Here is a 17,541-nt window from a genome sequence, read left to right on the forward strand (position 1 = left end):
GATCCGGATCCCCTCAAAGAGCCATCCCACTGTTCTTTTGCAATCCCTCCCACTATCAATTTTGATTGGCCAAATCCAGAACCTATTCTGCCTCTCCATTGGCTACTCTCCTGTCTGCGTCGTGACGTCTACCCAGGCGCTGCGTGACAGCTCCGTAGGAGGTTTTCACACAGGTTTAAACAGACTGTGTGAGTGTACAATGAGGAAAGTGGAGACACGATTGCAATGAAGTTGTTGAAGCTTATCTTATAGAGACATGAGATACGCGTTTTACGGCTTTGCTCTTGGGCTTTTGCTCGTGGGTTTGCGGGATTTATTCTTTGGTTTGGGGGAGATCCGATGCAGCATGACATACATGTTCGAGTACCCAGAATACAGAGTGAGTATCACTGCAAACACAGTCTGTATCACCGTTTGTTTCTTCACACGTTTGGTTTGCAATTAGTAAAATGCACAATTTATTGTAATTAGAGCAACATCACTAGCTCAGAATTCAGTTACACATCATTCTGCATGTTGTTTTGGCAACAACAAACAAAACTTATCAGCAACATCAGTCATTATATAATATTTCGATGATCAAATCCCCTCGCTTCACTAACTCAGGGGTCAAACACATAATATATATATATATATATATATATATATATATATATATATATATATATATATATATATATATATATATAGGGTATATAGCCCTTGTATATGTTAGTAAGAGATTAATGGTACTGGAATTTCCACCTCAAAATATGCATATATTTCTTTCTAAAATATTTCACAAATATCCTAAAGCAAGTTGTCATTTTGATGATGATGTTAAAAATAGGGTTATTTAAAAACCAATTCATGAACGGTTGAAGAAAATAAGTAATACCCTGTTTTTATACAGTCTATGGTAAAACCATGTAGCATAACCTTTAAGAGCGTCTCAAAATAAAGCTCCAACGTTATCTGCCATGCATTTAAACCTGAATGACCTGATCAGGCATTTAAAGTTTTGCTTATTTCAAGAATCCTGTTTCACTACTTGATTAGCATTTCGTCCTGTATTTTCCTCTATGCCTGGATGTTTAGTCTTGTATGTTTGTGTGCTTGCACAGCGCGTGCAGCTCCCGAGTCGTGTCGCGCGCCTGTACCCATCATACGGGCTGTATCTGTATGGAGAGGGCGCATATGCTCAGGAGAGCAGGGGACTCAAGCTCACAGGAGCACCTGTGCTCTTCTTGCCTGGAAACGCGGGCAGTTACAAGCAAGGTGAGAGGGAACTGTTTTTTTTTTTTTCTTCAGTGTTTCAGGCAGCATATCTTATGCATAACTACATTTGTCATTTGAGTAGCTTGGTTTTTGTTTATTTTCCCTTCAAGGTGGTTTAAGACTGTTAGGTGATTTGTTTGCTCAATCAATCTTGATCCGCCTACTGAGTTTCTTCCAGTACTTATGAAATATTCTGGTTGTTCATTACAAATGGAGTAAGACAGAGGTGAGCGCTCACACAGAGATGTTGTTCTACAATCTCTCTCTCTCTCTCTCTCTCTCTCTCTCTCTCTCTCTCTCTCTCTCTCTCTCTCTCTCTCTCTCGCAGCTCGTTCTCTGGGTTCAGTGGCATTGAGGAAGGCTGAGAATCTGGACAGACGAATCCATATGAACTTGTTCACCATTGACTTCAATGAGGAGTTGGTGGCCTTGTATGGGGGCAGTTTGCGCAGACGGACTCAATTTCTACATGAAAGCATCAAAGCAATCTTGCGGCTTTACAAGGTCAGAGTTCAAGGGGATCCTTTTTCCCTTTTTCATCATTTCTTCCCTTTCCATCCTTTTCTGTTGCTTCGTTTGAATTACAGATCACAAATTACAGTTATCTAGACTGTTTTTCATAACGTACACGCATGGTTCATGAAACTCTTATTTTTAGCTTCAGGCTAAAAATTTGAGGATATTAAACGTTTTAGTCTTTGAGCCAGTTTTAAAAAGCAAATTGTTCTTATATTTCCTGCTTCTCGTAGCAACAAGGGACATTTCTGCGTGTGTTGTATAGTAGTGTTTGATTTTCAGTCGTTTATGATGTATGATGCTAGTGTTTTTTTTTTTTAAACCATTCACAAAGTTCAGTACGTGTATAAAACCTTTCAGATTGTAAAAGTCATGTAGCGTATTCCAGCTTTTATAGTGACTTAATAATTGAACATAGTTGCTATTAGTAGATCATCTACTGTACATCCAAACCATTGATCTTTTTACTACATTGCCATGACTGCAGGCCCGTCCAGACCCTCCCACAGGTGTGGTATTGGTGGGTCACTCCATGGGTGGAGTGGTGGAAAGAGCTTTGTTCGCCCTGGCACGTTTCAACCCACACCTGGTCAGCCTCATCATCACCCAGGCCTCCCCCCGTCAGGCACCTGTCCTGTCTCTGGACCCTTATATATTGGGTAGGAAGAAAACCTACAGACATACATAAATATGTACACATGATTTGTTTGAGAGTTTTGAAGGTACACTACAGTTCAAAGGATTATTTCTGTTGTTGTTTATTTTGAAAGAGACTAGTTTTATTTTTATTCAGCAAGGACACGTTAAATTGATTAAATGTAACCGTAAAGACAAATGTAATGTTACAAAAAAATTCCATTTCAAATAATTTCTGAACTTTACATTCTCAAAGAATCCAAAAAGTGTTTATTACAGTTTCTATAAAAATAAGTAGCACAGCTATTTTTAACACTGTTAATAAGAAATCAACATATTACAATGATTTTTGAAGAATCATGTGACACTGAAGATGAGATTAGTGGCTGCTGAAAATGTAGCTTTAAACTGGAAAACATTTATGGTGAATTGTAATAATTTCACAGTATTACTTTTTTTTTTTTTTTACTGTATTTTTACTCTCATGCATACATGCAGCTATGGTAAGCATAAGAGACTTCTTTCAAAAACATAAATTCTGCTGCTATACTTTTTTTTAACTATAGTTTATTCAGAAGGTATAAACTTGTGTAATTCAATATTATACTTTCTCAGACAAAAAGTTTGATTGCTAACATAGTTTTTTGGTGTGCTAACATCTTAATTGTGTGTCTATGGTAGAGTTTTACTCTAGAGTCCGACATCGCGGGGCCACAAGTGCCGAAGACCTTCGGAATGTTCTCTCTGTGGGTGGTGGTCATCTTGACTTCCAGGTGCGCTCTGGTTTGACAGCGCTGTCCTGCCCCAACGATGACCTCAATAAGATGTCAGTAGTGGTAGGTCTACTAGCTATTAAAGTTACAGGTTAAAATATTTAATATTTAAGAGAATTTTTGTTTTTAATGTCCTTACATTGTTACATCAGTGTTTTCTGATTTGGTTTAAGGCAACTGCAGTTCCCCGAAGCTGGCTTTCCACAGATCATATTTCCATTGTTTGGTATGTTTTTGCATCCTTACATTGTTTCAACATAATGGAAACAGAAGTTAAACTGATAGCTAGTTATTTTGCTTTTAAGCTGCTTAACTTCATAATGGCTAATTAATTTAGTCCTTTATAATATGAAATCCTTTATACTTGAAGGTGCAAGGAGCTGGTTTTGGCCACAGTCCGGGTGTTGTTCGACCTAATTGAACCTGAAACCGGGCAGGTGAGGCATGTCCTAATCAGTGTTGGGGAGTAACTAGTTACATGTAACGGCGTTACGTAATTTAATTACAAAATAAATGTAACAGTAATCAGTTACAGTTACTAAGAAAAAATGAGTAATTAAATTACAGTTACTTATGAAAATTGTAACGATTACAAAGAGGATTACATTTGAATATTTACACACATCCACATACAGCTTATTTCTTTCCCAAATTGCACTAAGACATATGGCCCATAATCTCCGAGACGCGGAAAACACATTCGTAGAATCAAGTCATAAAAATGGAATTCAGCCTATAACGCGGGCGCAATATGCCACATTTTGGACGAATAAATCAAAATTAGGTCAGTACACTTGAATCAAAACCCGATATGGACTGATGTCTGTGAATATTAAGCCGCAAAAAGACTGAATATGAATCCTGCACGTTCTGCGTGTCTGTGGAAATCAGGCGCTGACTGGACATCGGGAGAACCGGGACTATTCCCGGTGGCCTGGCAGACGATTTGGCCTTCTACTTTAATATTGTTATTGTATAATTGCAGGCCGAATATACTAAAGCGATTATTTCCGAATCCGCCATTGGATAATTAAATTTCTAATAAATCATGAATCGGTTAGTCGTGACTGGCAATGGTTGGGCTCGCGCGCTCTCCGCGCCTCCGCCGAACGGTTTGGATCAGACTCCGAGTAATCAATGCGAGAGAGAGAGACCGGAGTGAACTGTGTAAGCGCACAGCTGGAGCAGAGAAGCGACACTTCTGTTCAGGGTTTTAAGTGCAGGACAGTTTCATCTGTAAATATGCTAATGTAGTTTTGTCTTTGTTTACTTAGTCAAGCAGCAGCAGCACACTGCTCGCAATCACTCAAAATACTGTATAAACGACGTCATTATTATCTTTTGTAATGTTACAGTAGTAAGTTAGCAGACAAATCATCATATTTTATCATAGGTTTAGGGGGAGCTAGTGGATACAAAAACACAACCCTTAGGAAAATTAATATAGCCTATGTGGTATGGCACTAACCGTGGTTTAATTATGGAATTTGTAGTAAAAAATAAATACAAGTGGTAATTCATTTGCCAAAAAAACAAAATTGCACTTACAAAACATGGTAAAAGTCAAATAAAAATCTTCAGTATTAAAGTCATGAGAGAGATGGATGGATAATGGAAGTGAAGGTGCAGTTCAGGAGAGAACTCTTAATTACGTTGCAAGTCCGCCAACCTAAGGATTCAAATCTTTTTGATGGCAGGTCCAAAAAAAAAAAATAGGGTTGTCCATGTTTCAGAATGGGTTGTGGGTGTATGAGTGTGAGATTTCCCAGCCTATTTTTTTCCCCAGTCCGCCCCTCATGGAAATTAATGTCTAGAACAGTCACTTCATGAGCATTTTTTACTTATTTTGAGAAACTATCATCATATCATATACAAAGAGACAGCAGTGTTTCAAAAAGACACCAATGTTTCAGGAGTTTAGTACACAAAATAGGACACATGCTTATTAGATAACCGTATTTGAGTTGATGTATATGCTTTTATTTTTTTATTAACTATTTTTCCCCAAACCATTGTTAGATGCAGTTAGATGCCTGTAGTTATGCAAAGATTTGTTTTAAAAACAGTATCTATAAACTATTTCTTTTGATTTTAAATCTGCTTTGAACTTCAGATCAATCTCTAAGTAAAAGGCAGTACTAACGTCTGATTGTGTGGTGGATGTGTTCAAATGTGATCATCTTAATTTAAGTGATGAAGGATGGTGAAAGTCTGACAGTATTGAGCACTACTGTAAGGTTAAACCTGCATGGTGTAAAATGGTTGAAGATGATTAACAGTTGCAAATTAACATTCATTAGAAATTTATAAAAGTAATCAAAATGTACTCAAAAGTAATTAGTTACATTGCTTTATTAAAGTAATTAAAAAAGTTACACTACTATTACATTTTAAATAGGGTAACTTGTAATCTGTAACCTATTACATTTCCAAAGTAACCTTCCCAACACTGGTCCTAATACAGTGTGAGTGTGTGTTTAAGGTGTTTTCATTGACTCCTGTTTCTCTTTAGTTCACAGAGAGTCCTCAGAAGCGGATGTCAGTGCTGAACTATCACTTCTTTAGACATCCAGTGCTGAAACCTGGAGGAGCACAGGATGACCGTGTCACTTTCCCAGGTCTGAGTTTGTGGGCACATGTACATTTTATAGGCTTATCAGTTTTCATCACAGCTGCACAAGAAGATAATGCCTGGTTCTCCTTTTCAATCTATTTTTATCCGAATCTCTTCATCCATCCCTCTAGCTCCTCCTGAGGCGTGGAAGGAGGTCAACACGCTCCGTCTCTTCTACAGTGCCCCCAAGGTGACAATGTTTCATCATCACCTCAGGAAAAATTATGCCTGCAGCATCTCTCTGAATGTTGCACTAATGTAAACCATCTTCCAACTCTTGACAGGAAGCTCAGGTCAAGTACTTCCTGTTTGCTCTCTCCAGTCGAAGGAAAGCTTACAGTCATTTCCACTGCCGCAGTAATAATATGGTGAGAGAGAGACCAACAGCACCAAACCCAGAAACCTTTTTTTCCTTTGAATGTAACATTTTGATGTGAATGTCACAAAATATTTGGTGAATGTCTGTACGTTTAAAAGCATTCCTTTTAAATTTCTTGGTGTCCCATTTGTGAAGAAAATTTGGATAATTATTGTACATTCAAATGTAATTTAAAGGGATTGTTCACCCAAAAATTAAAATTTCTCTGTCATATACTCACCCTTAAGCCATGCTAGGTGTATATGACTTTCTTCTTTCAGATGAATACAATCGGAGTTATATTAAAAATGTCCTGGCTCTTCCAAGGTTTATAACGGTAGTGAATGGGTTTTGAATTCCAATAAAGTGCATTAATCCAACCATAATAAAAAGTGCTTTTTATTTCTTTAAAGAGTACTTTTTTAATGATGGATGCAATTTATTGGACTTCAAAACCCATTCACTGCCATTTTAAAACTTGGAAGAGCCAGGACATTTTTTTTATTATTACTCTGATTGTATTCGTCTGAAAGAAAAAAGGTCATAAACACAGGAGTAAATCAAGCGGTAATTTTCGGTAACTATCACCTAAAATGTACAAATTCTTATGTTTTAACTTTTGTCAAATAATATGAAACAAAATGTTAATTTTTCTGCCCACACTTGTAAAAAAAAACATATTTAAATATATGTATATATACGTGTATTTATATATATATATATATATATATATATATATATATATATATATATATATATATATATATATATATATAAATACACGTATATATACAATATATGCACTATATTTGGTGAACGTACAGACATTCACCAAATATTTTGTGACATTCACATTAAGAAATTCCTACTGAGGTCTCTTAATATCTACTAGAATATCTCTTTCTAATTTGAATGCACAGTTTTCTTTATAGTGATTTTAATCTCTTGTGATTTATTTGTCTTTGTCCAGGTACTTAGATTACAGATGACTGAGAGATCACTGAGCCACATGCTGAACCTGGTATAAATGTCTTATTTTACATAATTAAGACATTTGAGTTTCTAGCTGGCTCACAAAACTTTAAAAAAATGTTTTGTTTCCATTAAACCAGGCACCCCCGAAAGTTTCACAAAACTCTGAAAATGGTTTTGGTGCCAGTGATGGTCAAAGTAAGGTTAAAGAGTGTAACAGCAGCCATTTACTGTCAGAATCAGTGCTACAAGATGTCAGAGATGATCTGCAGCTCCACTTTAGTCTGGCCACACTGCTTACTTTTACCATGATGCTCAGTGTCCCTTCCCTTATCCACTGGATGCATAATCTCAGGTAATAGTCATTTAAGATATAAGTTCATTTGATTTTTTTTTTTTAGTTACTAAACTACCGCAAATACTACAAGAGAAAAACTCTGAGAAGAGAAAGCACTGTACAGCTTCTAAAAGAGTGATTTTAATTTGCATACGTTTGTGTCTTGTTCAGATATTGGATTCATCTGGATCCGGACCCCTGCTGGCCTCACATTGTACCTCTTCTCATCAGCTCTGTGCTGCTCATCAGCTGTAACACACATCATCTTCTACGCAGGTTTGTGTGCATTTCTTACAAAATTAGTCATGTTCATCATTAAAGGTCCCGTTTTTCATGCTTTTTTGAAGCTTTGATTGTATTTACAGTGTGCAATATAACATGTTCATGTTTCGCGTGTAAAAATACACAGTATTTTTCACACAATTCACTTATCTGTATGCCTCTGTTTTCACTGTCATAAAAATGGGCTGATGACTTCCTTGTACTATGAAGTCCCTCCTTCAGAAATACGTAATAAATTCTGATTGGGCCAGCGGTTCCTGTGTTGTGATTCGACAGCAGCTTAGCGCACGCTGCCCTCCTGGAAACGTGATTGGGCTAGTTTTGAGAAGCAAGTGGGCAGGAGCATGTGCTGGAGATGTACTTATAATCACAGGAGCGTTTTTACTGACAAGATGCGCATGAAAATCGCATTAGATTTTTTGCACAACCCTACCATCTAGTCAACAAAGCTAAACAGTGTTGCCCTTTGTGTAATAAGTTACAGAAACTGTTAAACACACCAACTTCAATAATAAAATACACTTACCGGTTCTGGTCCATAAACAACGCCTTCTCCAGACAAAAAGGGAACTGCTCAATCTTTCAAGAATAATCTTTGTGCGAATCCGGCATTAAACTGATTGAGACTGAGGAAGCTGAGCGCAACAAGACCACGTCCCCTTTTTGTGAATTCATGTGGGTGGAGGTTAGTCAAAAAACCGTTCTAGTGACGTCATTACTGCAGGAACTAGAGGGATGTAGTCCAAACTGGTCGTTTCTTTTGTAGGCGAATTCTGTTAAATAAAATATCTCGCTTGGCATTGAACTTTGAGCTTTAGAATTTTACAGATATTATTTATACTCTAACAACAACATTACACACGAAATAAAGTTTAAAACATAGGATCACGAAGAACGGGACCTTTAAAAGCTTAATATGGCAATATCAAAGAGCTTTAAAATTATCTCATTGTTTTTGATGTTGCTTAATTTTAATTTGAAATCATCACAAATATATAGTGAATATTATATATAAATATATAAAAACTTTAGTTGAAAGTTTAGGGTGGGTAAAAAAAAAAATTCTTACGTCTTATGCATTTATTTAATCAAAAATACAGGACAAACAGTAATATTGTGAAATGGTATTACAATTTAAAATAATTGTTTTCTATTAAAAATATAATTTATTGCTGTGATGCTGTATTTTCAGCAGACGTCACTTCAGTGTCACATGATCCTTCAAAAATCATACTAATATGCTGATTTGCTGCTCAAAAAACAAACAAAAAAAACCTTTATTTTATCAATGCTTTTTTAACAGCTTTTGCTGCTTAATATTTTAGTTTAAACCTAGATTCTAAAGATTCTTTGATGAGTAGAAAATGTATATATAAAATGTATTTTGTAACATTTATAATGCCTTAACTGTATATTTTGATTAATTGAATGCATCCTTGCTAAATAAATGTATTTTCTTTCTTTCTAAGAAAATAAATCTTACTGACCCCAAACTTTTGAGCACTATTGATGCCAACAGGAAGTCTATTGTAACAAGGAATAACTATTGTGTGTGTCTGTATTTATATTTGTATTGCAGCAAACTGATGCTGAATCTGACGCTTCATCTACTGTTGCCGCTGTGTGTGGGCATGCTGGCTTTTTGTCCGCTGCACATTTATAGAGTCACTTATTTCCTGTCTACAGCTCTGACCCTTTTGGTCTGTTCTTGCTACTTTTGACTTCCCTTCAAACTTGAAATGTGAGTCTGCACCGAGATTAGAAAAATACCTGGGCCCTGTATAAACTCAGACAAGATTAGACCAAAACAGCCTTACTGTGTGTGTGTTCAGTGGGGATACATGGACTAGTGACATCAGTGGACCAGCACATCTGGAGTCATGGAACTTGTTGTTTGTCGTCATTTGTAGCTTCTGTACAGGGTAATATACTTGTTGATGGTGATATGTCTGTATTCATGAGCAATGCCTCTTGTTCATGAGGCTAGTTTCCCAGACACATATTAAGCCTTGGCCAGAACTAAACTAAAGTCTAAAACTGTATTTAATCAGTGTCTGAGAAACTAGCCTGTACTGGTGTGTGTGTTGGGGGTGTGAATATGTAGATTTAGTACTAATTATAAAGGTCAACATGAAGTCATAATTGATAAGGATACACAAAATATCAATGACAATTTGGTTTTCAGTGAATATTAGATTTTTATAATTTTTTAAATATAAATTTATTAAATTATTATGTTATTTTTTTCAGTATCCGGTATTTATCTGGTAGTTGTTTTTCATTTTAAGTGATTTATTTTTACTTTATTGATGCAAAATGGTATATAACATTATTATCTTTTTTCCGTATCAGCTAGAATTTTAGAAATGGTGCCCTATCAATTGACCCTGTTTACTTCCTGATATTGTGTGACTCATCAGTGCATGTTGTTCCAAAGATTTATTTTCATAAATATTGAGAATTGGAGCAGAGGACACCATGTGCGCCAATCTAAATAAATATCAATTCATTTATTTTATTTTACTTGTTGATTCTGATTGTGGTGTGGATAGTGACTGAAAAGTTCATATTATCATAGTAAATGTATTCTAAAACCATTGGGAGCTGTTCTGTTCGCTTAAACTAATTATATCACTTAATTTGCCTCAGTTCTGAATGACAGTATCAATAATTTGTAATCTCATTACAGTAGATTTTTAGTTCAAGAAGAAAAGCTGCAGAAAAATTCATTCATTAATGTCACATTATGGAAGTAAGATGAGTTATGAATGCATTTTCATGTTGACTTTTAAGTGACTGGATCTCTTTGCCTATTCTGTCTTCAGTCTGTCAGCCTTAAGCCATTTAGCTCTGAATTCACATGTAATGCCTGTAGGTGCTGAAGTACCTCTGTGTTTGACTGATCACTTGTTCTTAACACTCTTTTGCATTAGACGAAGCTGTAAGGCAAGTCTGAGTGTAACATTCCATCGGGATGTGTTCTCTTGAGTTTTGTGAGATGCAATATGATTTTTATATAAATGTGCACAATTTGTGGTGTTAAAAAAGACATCACAGCTACATTTATGGTTAAAGTGCAGTCTTATAACCTGAGACTAATGATTAGAAACACTGCCACAGTCACAGTAGCCAGGAGTTTGTTGCTGTCTGCACAGCTTTTTTTTGATGAATGCTGTTGATGTGTGATCTGTGTTCCTCACACGTTACTCAGCAGCATCCTTCTGATCCGTCATCATTTGGTCAGCTCATGACGGCAGATAGTCTGATTCAGGATCACTTACCTGAGAGCTGAAATTATACTTTGTCATCCAAAATCAAATGAGAGAAGGGTGCCTTTCTTGTAATAAGCCCCTGCTTCTCTAATACCCTGTAGCAATTTAACCTTGTTAATGTCTGTCAGTCCATCCAAGTAGTCTGATATTTAACCAGATGTCCCCCTCTCACAGGATGTACCTGACCAGAAACACATATTGTTTGTTTTGTGTCTTCTGCACTGTGACTGTACCTGAATGTGTGTATGTAAGTTATTTTGCATTGAGCTTTGATGTTCGCTGTTTTTTTTATGCTTTGTTGCAATCTTTGCCTCGTTTCATGCTAAAATTGAGCTGTTTTTGTGGTGAACGTGTGAAAGGCTGCCTTTTTTCTATAAATATGATTGTTTTCTTTGGTTTTCTTTGGATTGTTTTCACTGTGATGTGCCACAATATTTGGAGGCCAGGATCTGATTATATGTCTCGAAACAGACCTGCTGATTCAGGAATAGATCTGTGCTGATCATATGACATTGAAGCCAAACGGATCCAACAGCAACACTTTAACACTGCAGCAATGTTTGTTTGTATTGATGCTAGTGAGGTTTCTGCTGTGATAAATGTAATGAGGAATTTGCTCATTTTGTTTCTTAGAGACTTTTGTGATGTGGTTAATAGCTCTACAGTAGACCCTCGAGGGATGTGGTTTTATCAATACACTACCATTCAAACGTTTGGGGTCAGTAAGATAGAATTATTTTAATTTTTTTAAGAAATTAACACTAAAATGTTCAGCAAGGGTGCATTACATAAAAATTATTCGGTTTTAAATAAATGCTATTGTTTTGAACTTTATATTCATTAATAAATCCTGAAAAATGACTGTTTTCACACACAAATGTTTCTTCAGCACCAAATCACACATAAGCGTGGTCTCTGAAGGATCATGTAACAATGAAGAAAGAAGGAAAGACTGCTGAATATTCAGCCTTGCATTTCTGAATTGTTTTTATGCAAATTAATGCATTTTAAAAATACCTTACAATAATTGTTTTATATTAAATTGTAATTATATTACACAAAATTGTTTTAGATCAAATAAATGCAGCCTTGGTGAGCATAAGAGACTTGCTGACCCTACATTTATGAACAGTATTGTATGTCATAACAGGTGATTGAATCACTTAAAAAAAAATTAATTATAATTATATTAATTATATTATAATTGAATTTATAAATTGTTAACATCCATTTTTTTAAAATGTAATTGATAATAAAAATCTAATTATAAAGAAATTTTTTTTTTTTTAGAAATTCTGAAGTATTTGTTATGCATATATCTGTTAAATATTTTGATGTGTCAACAGGTTTAGAATATGAATGGACCTTTAGTTAAAAATGTGATTTAAGTGAACATAAGCCTTCAAACCGGCACATTCCACAGTCATGTTCTGTGTGGCAAACACAAATTCAGTATTTCTGTCGGTTGTAAGTGAGGTTTCAGACTGGGCTTCAAGTTAAGCTGTGACTTTCAACCTTTTTATAGAATGTAGCTCACTGCCTCATGAACCTAAATGCTGTTGTGGTTTAATGTAATTGCAGTGATTCACTCATTAGTGACTCGTCCGTTATATCTAATGAAGAGTCATAAATCTATATCGTAAGGAGTTGATATGACTTGTCTCATTTGAAAGCTGAGTTCATTTTTCAAATGAAAACATTAATCAGCTTAGTAAATTTTTACTAAGTGATATAGTTCAAGTTGATACAAGTGTGATTTATAGTGCTGTTTTGCTGGGTTTGTGGTGCTTTTGTAATGGAACATATTTCACTCATGTGCAGTGACTATGAAACTGTAAAAGTGTAAATGAACATTTATTTCAATGCTTTCTTTTAAATACCAAAATGTGATGAAGCACTGTCTATTAGCACATGTATGCTAACATATTAGTACTTCTATTGGCACTCGGACTGATTTATCATCATTGGCTTGCACCTGTTTGGCCAAACAGCAGCATCACTGTGTTTGGTTGTGATCATAGTTTTCTTAATACAGTGATTAGGGCAGTTCATGCTTATTCTTGGAGCATCTTTTGTGGTTATTTAATATACAGACGTGTTAGAAAGTGTCAGAGATGTTGTGCACCTGCTTTGTAATTAAATTGTTACAGTGCAGGATAACAATGTAATTACTTTGATCCATTTGTTATTTCCACATGTACATTCTCAGGTTAAATAACAGATTGTGGAGTGAAGTGGCTTTTAGTGTTTATATATTTACATGTTATTTTACCCCAAAAAATATGTGCAATTTTTTGAGCACTACTGCAGTTCCAATAAAATTGTTTAATCAGAGTTGGTTTCTGTTTGTGTGTATGTTGTCAGTTAGGTTATTTTTATTTTGTTTATTTTTATTCTGTAGATCAAAGAAGAAAAGCTTTAGCTACAAAATAAAACTTGTGTTAGACGGGATAAAGGGAAAAGTTGCCTAGTGTATGAGTTATATGGCACTGTTTGTTTTTGTTTATTTGCTTTATTTTAAAGTATAAATAAGTTACATTATTGTGTAAATTGCTTACATAGTGTAAATCACCCCCCCCCCCCCCCCAATGTATTTCTTGTCACTTTATCGTCTTTTTTTTTAAGCTAGACTGCTTCAGATTAGGCTGTTTTTATTTCTCTTTTTTTGTCTTTTTGTATTATTTATGTTTTATAATATGTTGACATTATATTGTTTTAAAAATGATCATATTTGTGTGCACGTCCCTTTAAAAAAGAGGACAGTGTATGTTAGTAATGCCTAATGTATGGCACTTTAATTCCTGCTAATTAGTCACATTTGATAATATGATCTTTTTTTCTCATCTTAACAGATGGCTGTCTGTCATGCTGAGATTTGGCCACTGCAGTTGCCAAAACACCCTTTGACTGATGTTGAAGTTCTATCATCTCCGCTGAAAGACAGATAGCTATATAATTAAAACACGGTGTCCTCTAATATTCAACATGCTGTTAAAATAGCTTCACAGTATGGTCCTCCTCTCCATTCATGAATTCATAAATCATTTTGTTTATACAGCTCATTCATGTCAGCAGTATTTATTACTAGCCAGCCCAGAAGAAGTTTTTTTCAAAAAGTGGACATTTTTGCATCCCCCCCTTTGTATTTAATTATGAGATTCAAATATTTCATTCTGGTGACTTTTTATGCACTATTTTGTGCTGGATATCTTGTCTGTTGGTCTCTTAACAAGAATAATTTTTGATGCAGTGAAAATATTTGCTACAATGTTTCCAAACACACACACACACACACACAATTCACAAGACAAAAACAGAATGCATTTAAGGAACTTGAATATTATTAAAATACAAGTTCAACTCCTCTCATCATCATCTTCATCATTCCCTGTCCTCTCTCTGTCAGGGTCTTTTTGCTTGTTGATGTATTTGTCTTGACACCTATGGAATGTGAACACTGGTCAGTGCCTGTTTTCTATTAAATCAGCTCACAGTCTCCCCTAAAAAGGCCTACTAAACAAAGTAACAAATTATACAACAAACACTTCTAATGTTAATTATTCTTAAACCGTATTATTATGAGGTCTGTATTGCTCAGACCATACAAATGTAATGTGGAGGTCTAACCACAGAGGTGTGTGTTATCTCTCTCACACTGTCTCCAGCTCCGGAGCGCCTTATAACCGCTTTATAAGCACCGCTGCTCGCGCTGCGGGGAGCGACACGGAGACGGACCGATCCGACCCGATCCGATCCGGGGGCTCGTGTCCACAGGGAGACCGAACGCCGTTTTCCGGAATATTTACACCAGTCGTCGAGATCAAGTTTTCAGTAGCGTGAGATCAGATAGGTCGCGCTGTTATCCAGGATGTTATAGCTCATCATTCAACCTGTGCAGAAGGGAACTATCCCCTCAGTCGTGATTTCTGCTTCGGGTAAGCGACTAAATTCTCTCTTCAGTGGATGAAGAAGCCCTGAACATAACGATGGCTCGCTGCCTAAGCGAATCTGAGGAGATAACGATATAACAGCATCATTAACGCACGCTGTTCGCCTCTGCGCCGCGGATTTCGTTGGCGTTTCCATAGACGGACACATCACGTTAATGCGCAGGTACGCGGTTACACAACCTACTGTGTTTTGATGCGTGCTGTATACGTTAAAAGAGATGTGTCTTGTGATTCAGCAGTTTTAATGCCTGACTACACCTCATGGTTGACTTCCATTTGAATATCTCTCATTTTAGCGCGGAAATATTTTTCTAGATGTAAATGTGCATTAGCGGGTCTGACTCAGAGGTTCAGAAATGCAAAGGCTATGATGGGTTATGTTAAAGCAGCGTGCTGATTCTCTGCACATCGTGATGTGTGGACACATGACGGAGGGAATTCCCTGCGTTATCTGATAGCGCTGCACGCGAGCCGCCACGGCTCTGTGGAACTTGTGCGCGCGCTTCACCTGCAGATAAACAAATTTAATGTGATGAGTCTGCTGGATCGCACCTAGGGGCTCGAGAGAAGCTCGAACTCTGCACGCTTCTGCTGAGTAATACAAATATATTACATTTATTTGTATTTATTTATTTGAGTGTTTTTCGACAGCATAGACCACGTTTAAATAAAAGCATCAGTAAATAAATATTATTGTAATTATATAATATTTATTTTAATTATATTATAAATAAAAAAGGCTGGTAAAATGAAATTGGATGGTAGATGAAGTTGACTGAATTCCTCCTTCCTTTAGCGTGGCGAGTTCATTTTACATAAGGGCAAATTATATATAAGCTACGCTTAAGTTAGATTTTTAGCAACGATAAAAGTTATATTACTAGTTAGCTGGTTTGTCTTTATGCCAAACAAATCCTGACAAACATAGGTCGCGTTCGCGTGATGAGGTAACCATAGCAACAGTAAGCTGATCTCGATTGTTCTTTTGCAAAATATATATATTTTTTATTATTATGAACTTGCCCTTGCCACAAGATTTCTATATATTAGAAAGAATATTCTGTTTAAAAAGTATCCTAAAATAATTGGCATACAGCTTTCTGTGTAGCTACATGTGCAAGATTAAATATCAATACAAATGCCTATAAAAATCCCTTTAAAAAATCAGTTCCCTGAAAGTCACTGCATCATTTTCACGCTGATTTTGATATCCTTAGTACTTAGTACCTAGTACTGATGCTGCAGTACTCCCCCAGTCATTCTGTATTCATAATGCTGCATCACATTTCCATTTAGCAGATTGAAGGGTGAGATGTGAGGGAAAGCAGGAGAAGGTATTGTCTGATTATATCCATTATTTGTGTCATATGAGAAAGACCCCATATCATTCGTAGTTTCTAGAATTATTCCCTGCAACAGTTTGTGAGAAACCAGTTTAACAAAACCCTTAATGATTATATGCTTACAATATTTGTAAAAATTAGTTTGGAGGTGGATTCTGGTCCTTGAAAGAAAGTGTTTATCACTCATTCAAAAGTAAATTGGTCCATCAGTGGTGAGCCAACAGTTGCAGACCTCAATTTGTTAATGGATGACACCTTAAAAGCTGTCAAGATGTGACAAAGTTCAGAAAACTGGGCATTATAGTGTTCCAGTGCATGACTGCAGTAAACCTGCACAGAGTGGTTCACCTATGCATAAACACTGTATTTATGCATAGGTGAACAGACCTCATTTACTATTTAATGGGCTGTAATATCAGGTGTCATCCGCATGCAAACCCTGCAGAAACTCTCTGTGCTGACATCACCTCCTGTAACTCTCATACACACGCACGCTCACTCATGCATTTTTTTCGGACATGCAATACACTGCCATTCTGCAGTGTTAGACTTCTAATTAAAACTGTTGCAAACAGCAAGTGTGCATACTGCAAGCACAATTTACATTTTAATAAAGGATAGAAAATAAAAAAAACAGAGTTGATTATTAAAGGCTACATGGTATAGACAATGCAAAACAAAGTAACAAAATAATCAATTATTGCTTACCTCAAGTATTTTCATGCTAAACTTCTTTAATTTATTTGTATGGCTGCTTGTTTAGGAATTATTGGGTGCATTTTAACCACGGTTTAGTAAGACAGAAACAGGCTTTTAGAAAGTTTTCCCCCATGGCTGGCACATAAATCTTCTATGATGATCAAATGACTCTCATGAGCTGATTCTTTTCAGGGAATCAAAAACATTTACAGCACAACTAGTATAGTTCATGAGTTCAATTCATGAACAAATGACTCCTAACTGAATCCTTTCACAAATAGTTCAAAAGACTTTAGAACTACTAAAGTTATTAGTAAAGAATACTAATGTTACCTTTAAATAGTATTTTTCTAGGCACACAGTGTTTTACATTGTGAGGTGGGATCTCCTCATCTACCACCAGTGTGTGTTCACCTGGATGATGTGACGGCAGCCATAGTGCTCCAGAATGCCCACCACACTCCAGCTTATTGATGGAGAGGAGACAGAGTGATGAAGTGATGATTAGGAGGCCATGATGCTCAGAGGCAAA

At 36.1% G+C, this 17,541-nt stretch overlaps 2 protein-coding genes across 2 annotated transcripts in view; both read left to right on the top strand.

The window, feature by feature from the left end:
- Window positions 1-142: 142 nt before the first annotated feature.
- LOC132152599 (GPI inositol-deacylase-like) lies at window positions 143-7,718 on the top strand. The gene is made up of 11 exons (XM_059561345.1): window positions 143-379; window positions 1,104-1,257; window positions 1,586-1,761; window positions 2,261-2,432; window positions 3,091-3,245; window positions 3,356-3,408; window positions 3,553-3,619; window positions 5,695-5,800; window positions 5,928-5,986; window positions 6,081-6,164; window positions 7,635-7,718. The coding sequence occupies exons 1-11, from the start codon at window positions 257-259 to the stop codon at window positions 7,716-7,718; spliced, it is 1,233 nt and encodes a 410-aa protein (XP_059417328.1). The 5' UTR covers window positions 143-256.
- LOC132152927 (E3 ubiquitin-protein ligase HECW2-like) overlaps window positions 7,635-17,541 on the top strand; it is a 25,966-nt gene continuing 16,059 nt past the window's right edge. The window contains exon 1 of the mRNA XM_059561928.1: window positions 7,635-7,739. The gene's annotated coding sequence lies outside the window, so the exon portion shown is untranslated. The remainder of the gene's footprint in view (window positions 7,740-17,541) is intronic.

Source organism: Carassius carassius, chromosome 11 (genome assembly GCF_963082965.1).
Source record: "Carassius carassius chromosome 11, fCarCar2.1, whole genome shotgun sequence".
NCBI lineage: Eukaryota > Metazoa > Chordata > Actinopteri > Cypriniformes > Cyprinidae > Carassius > Carassius carassius.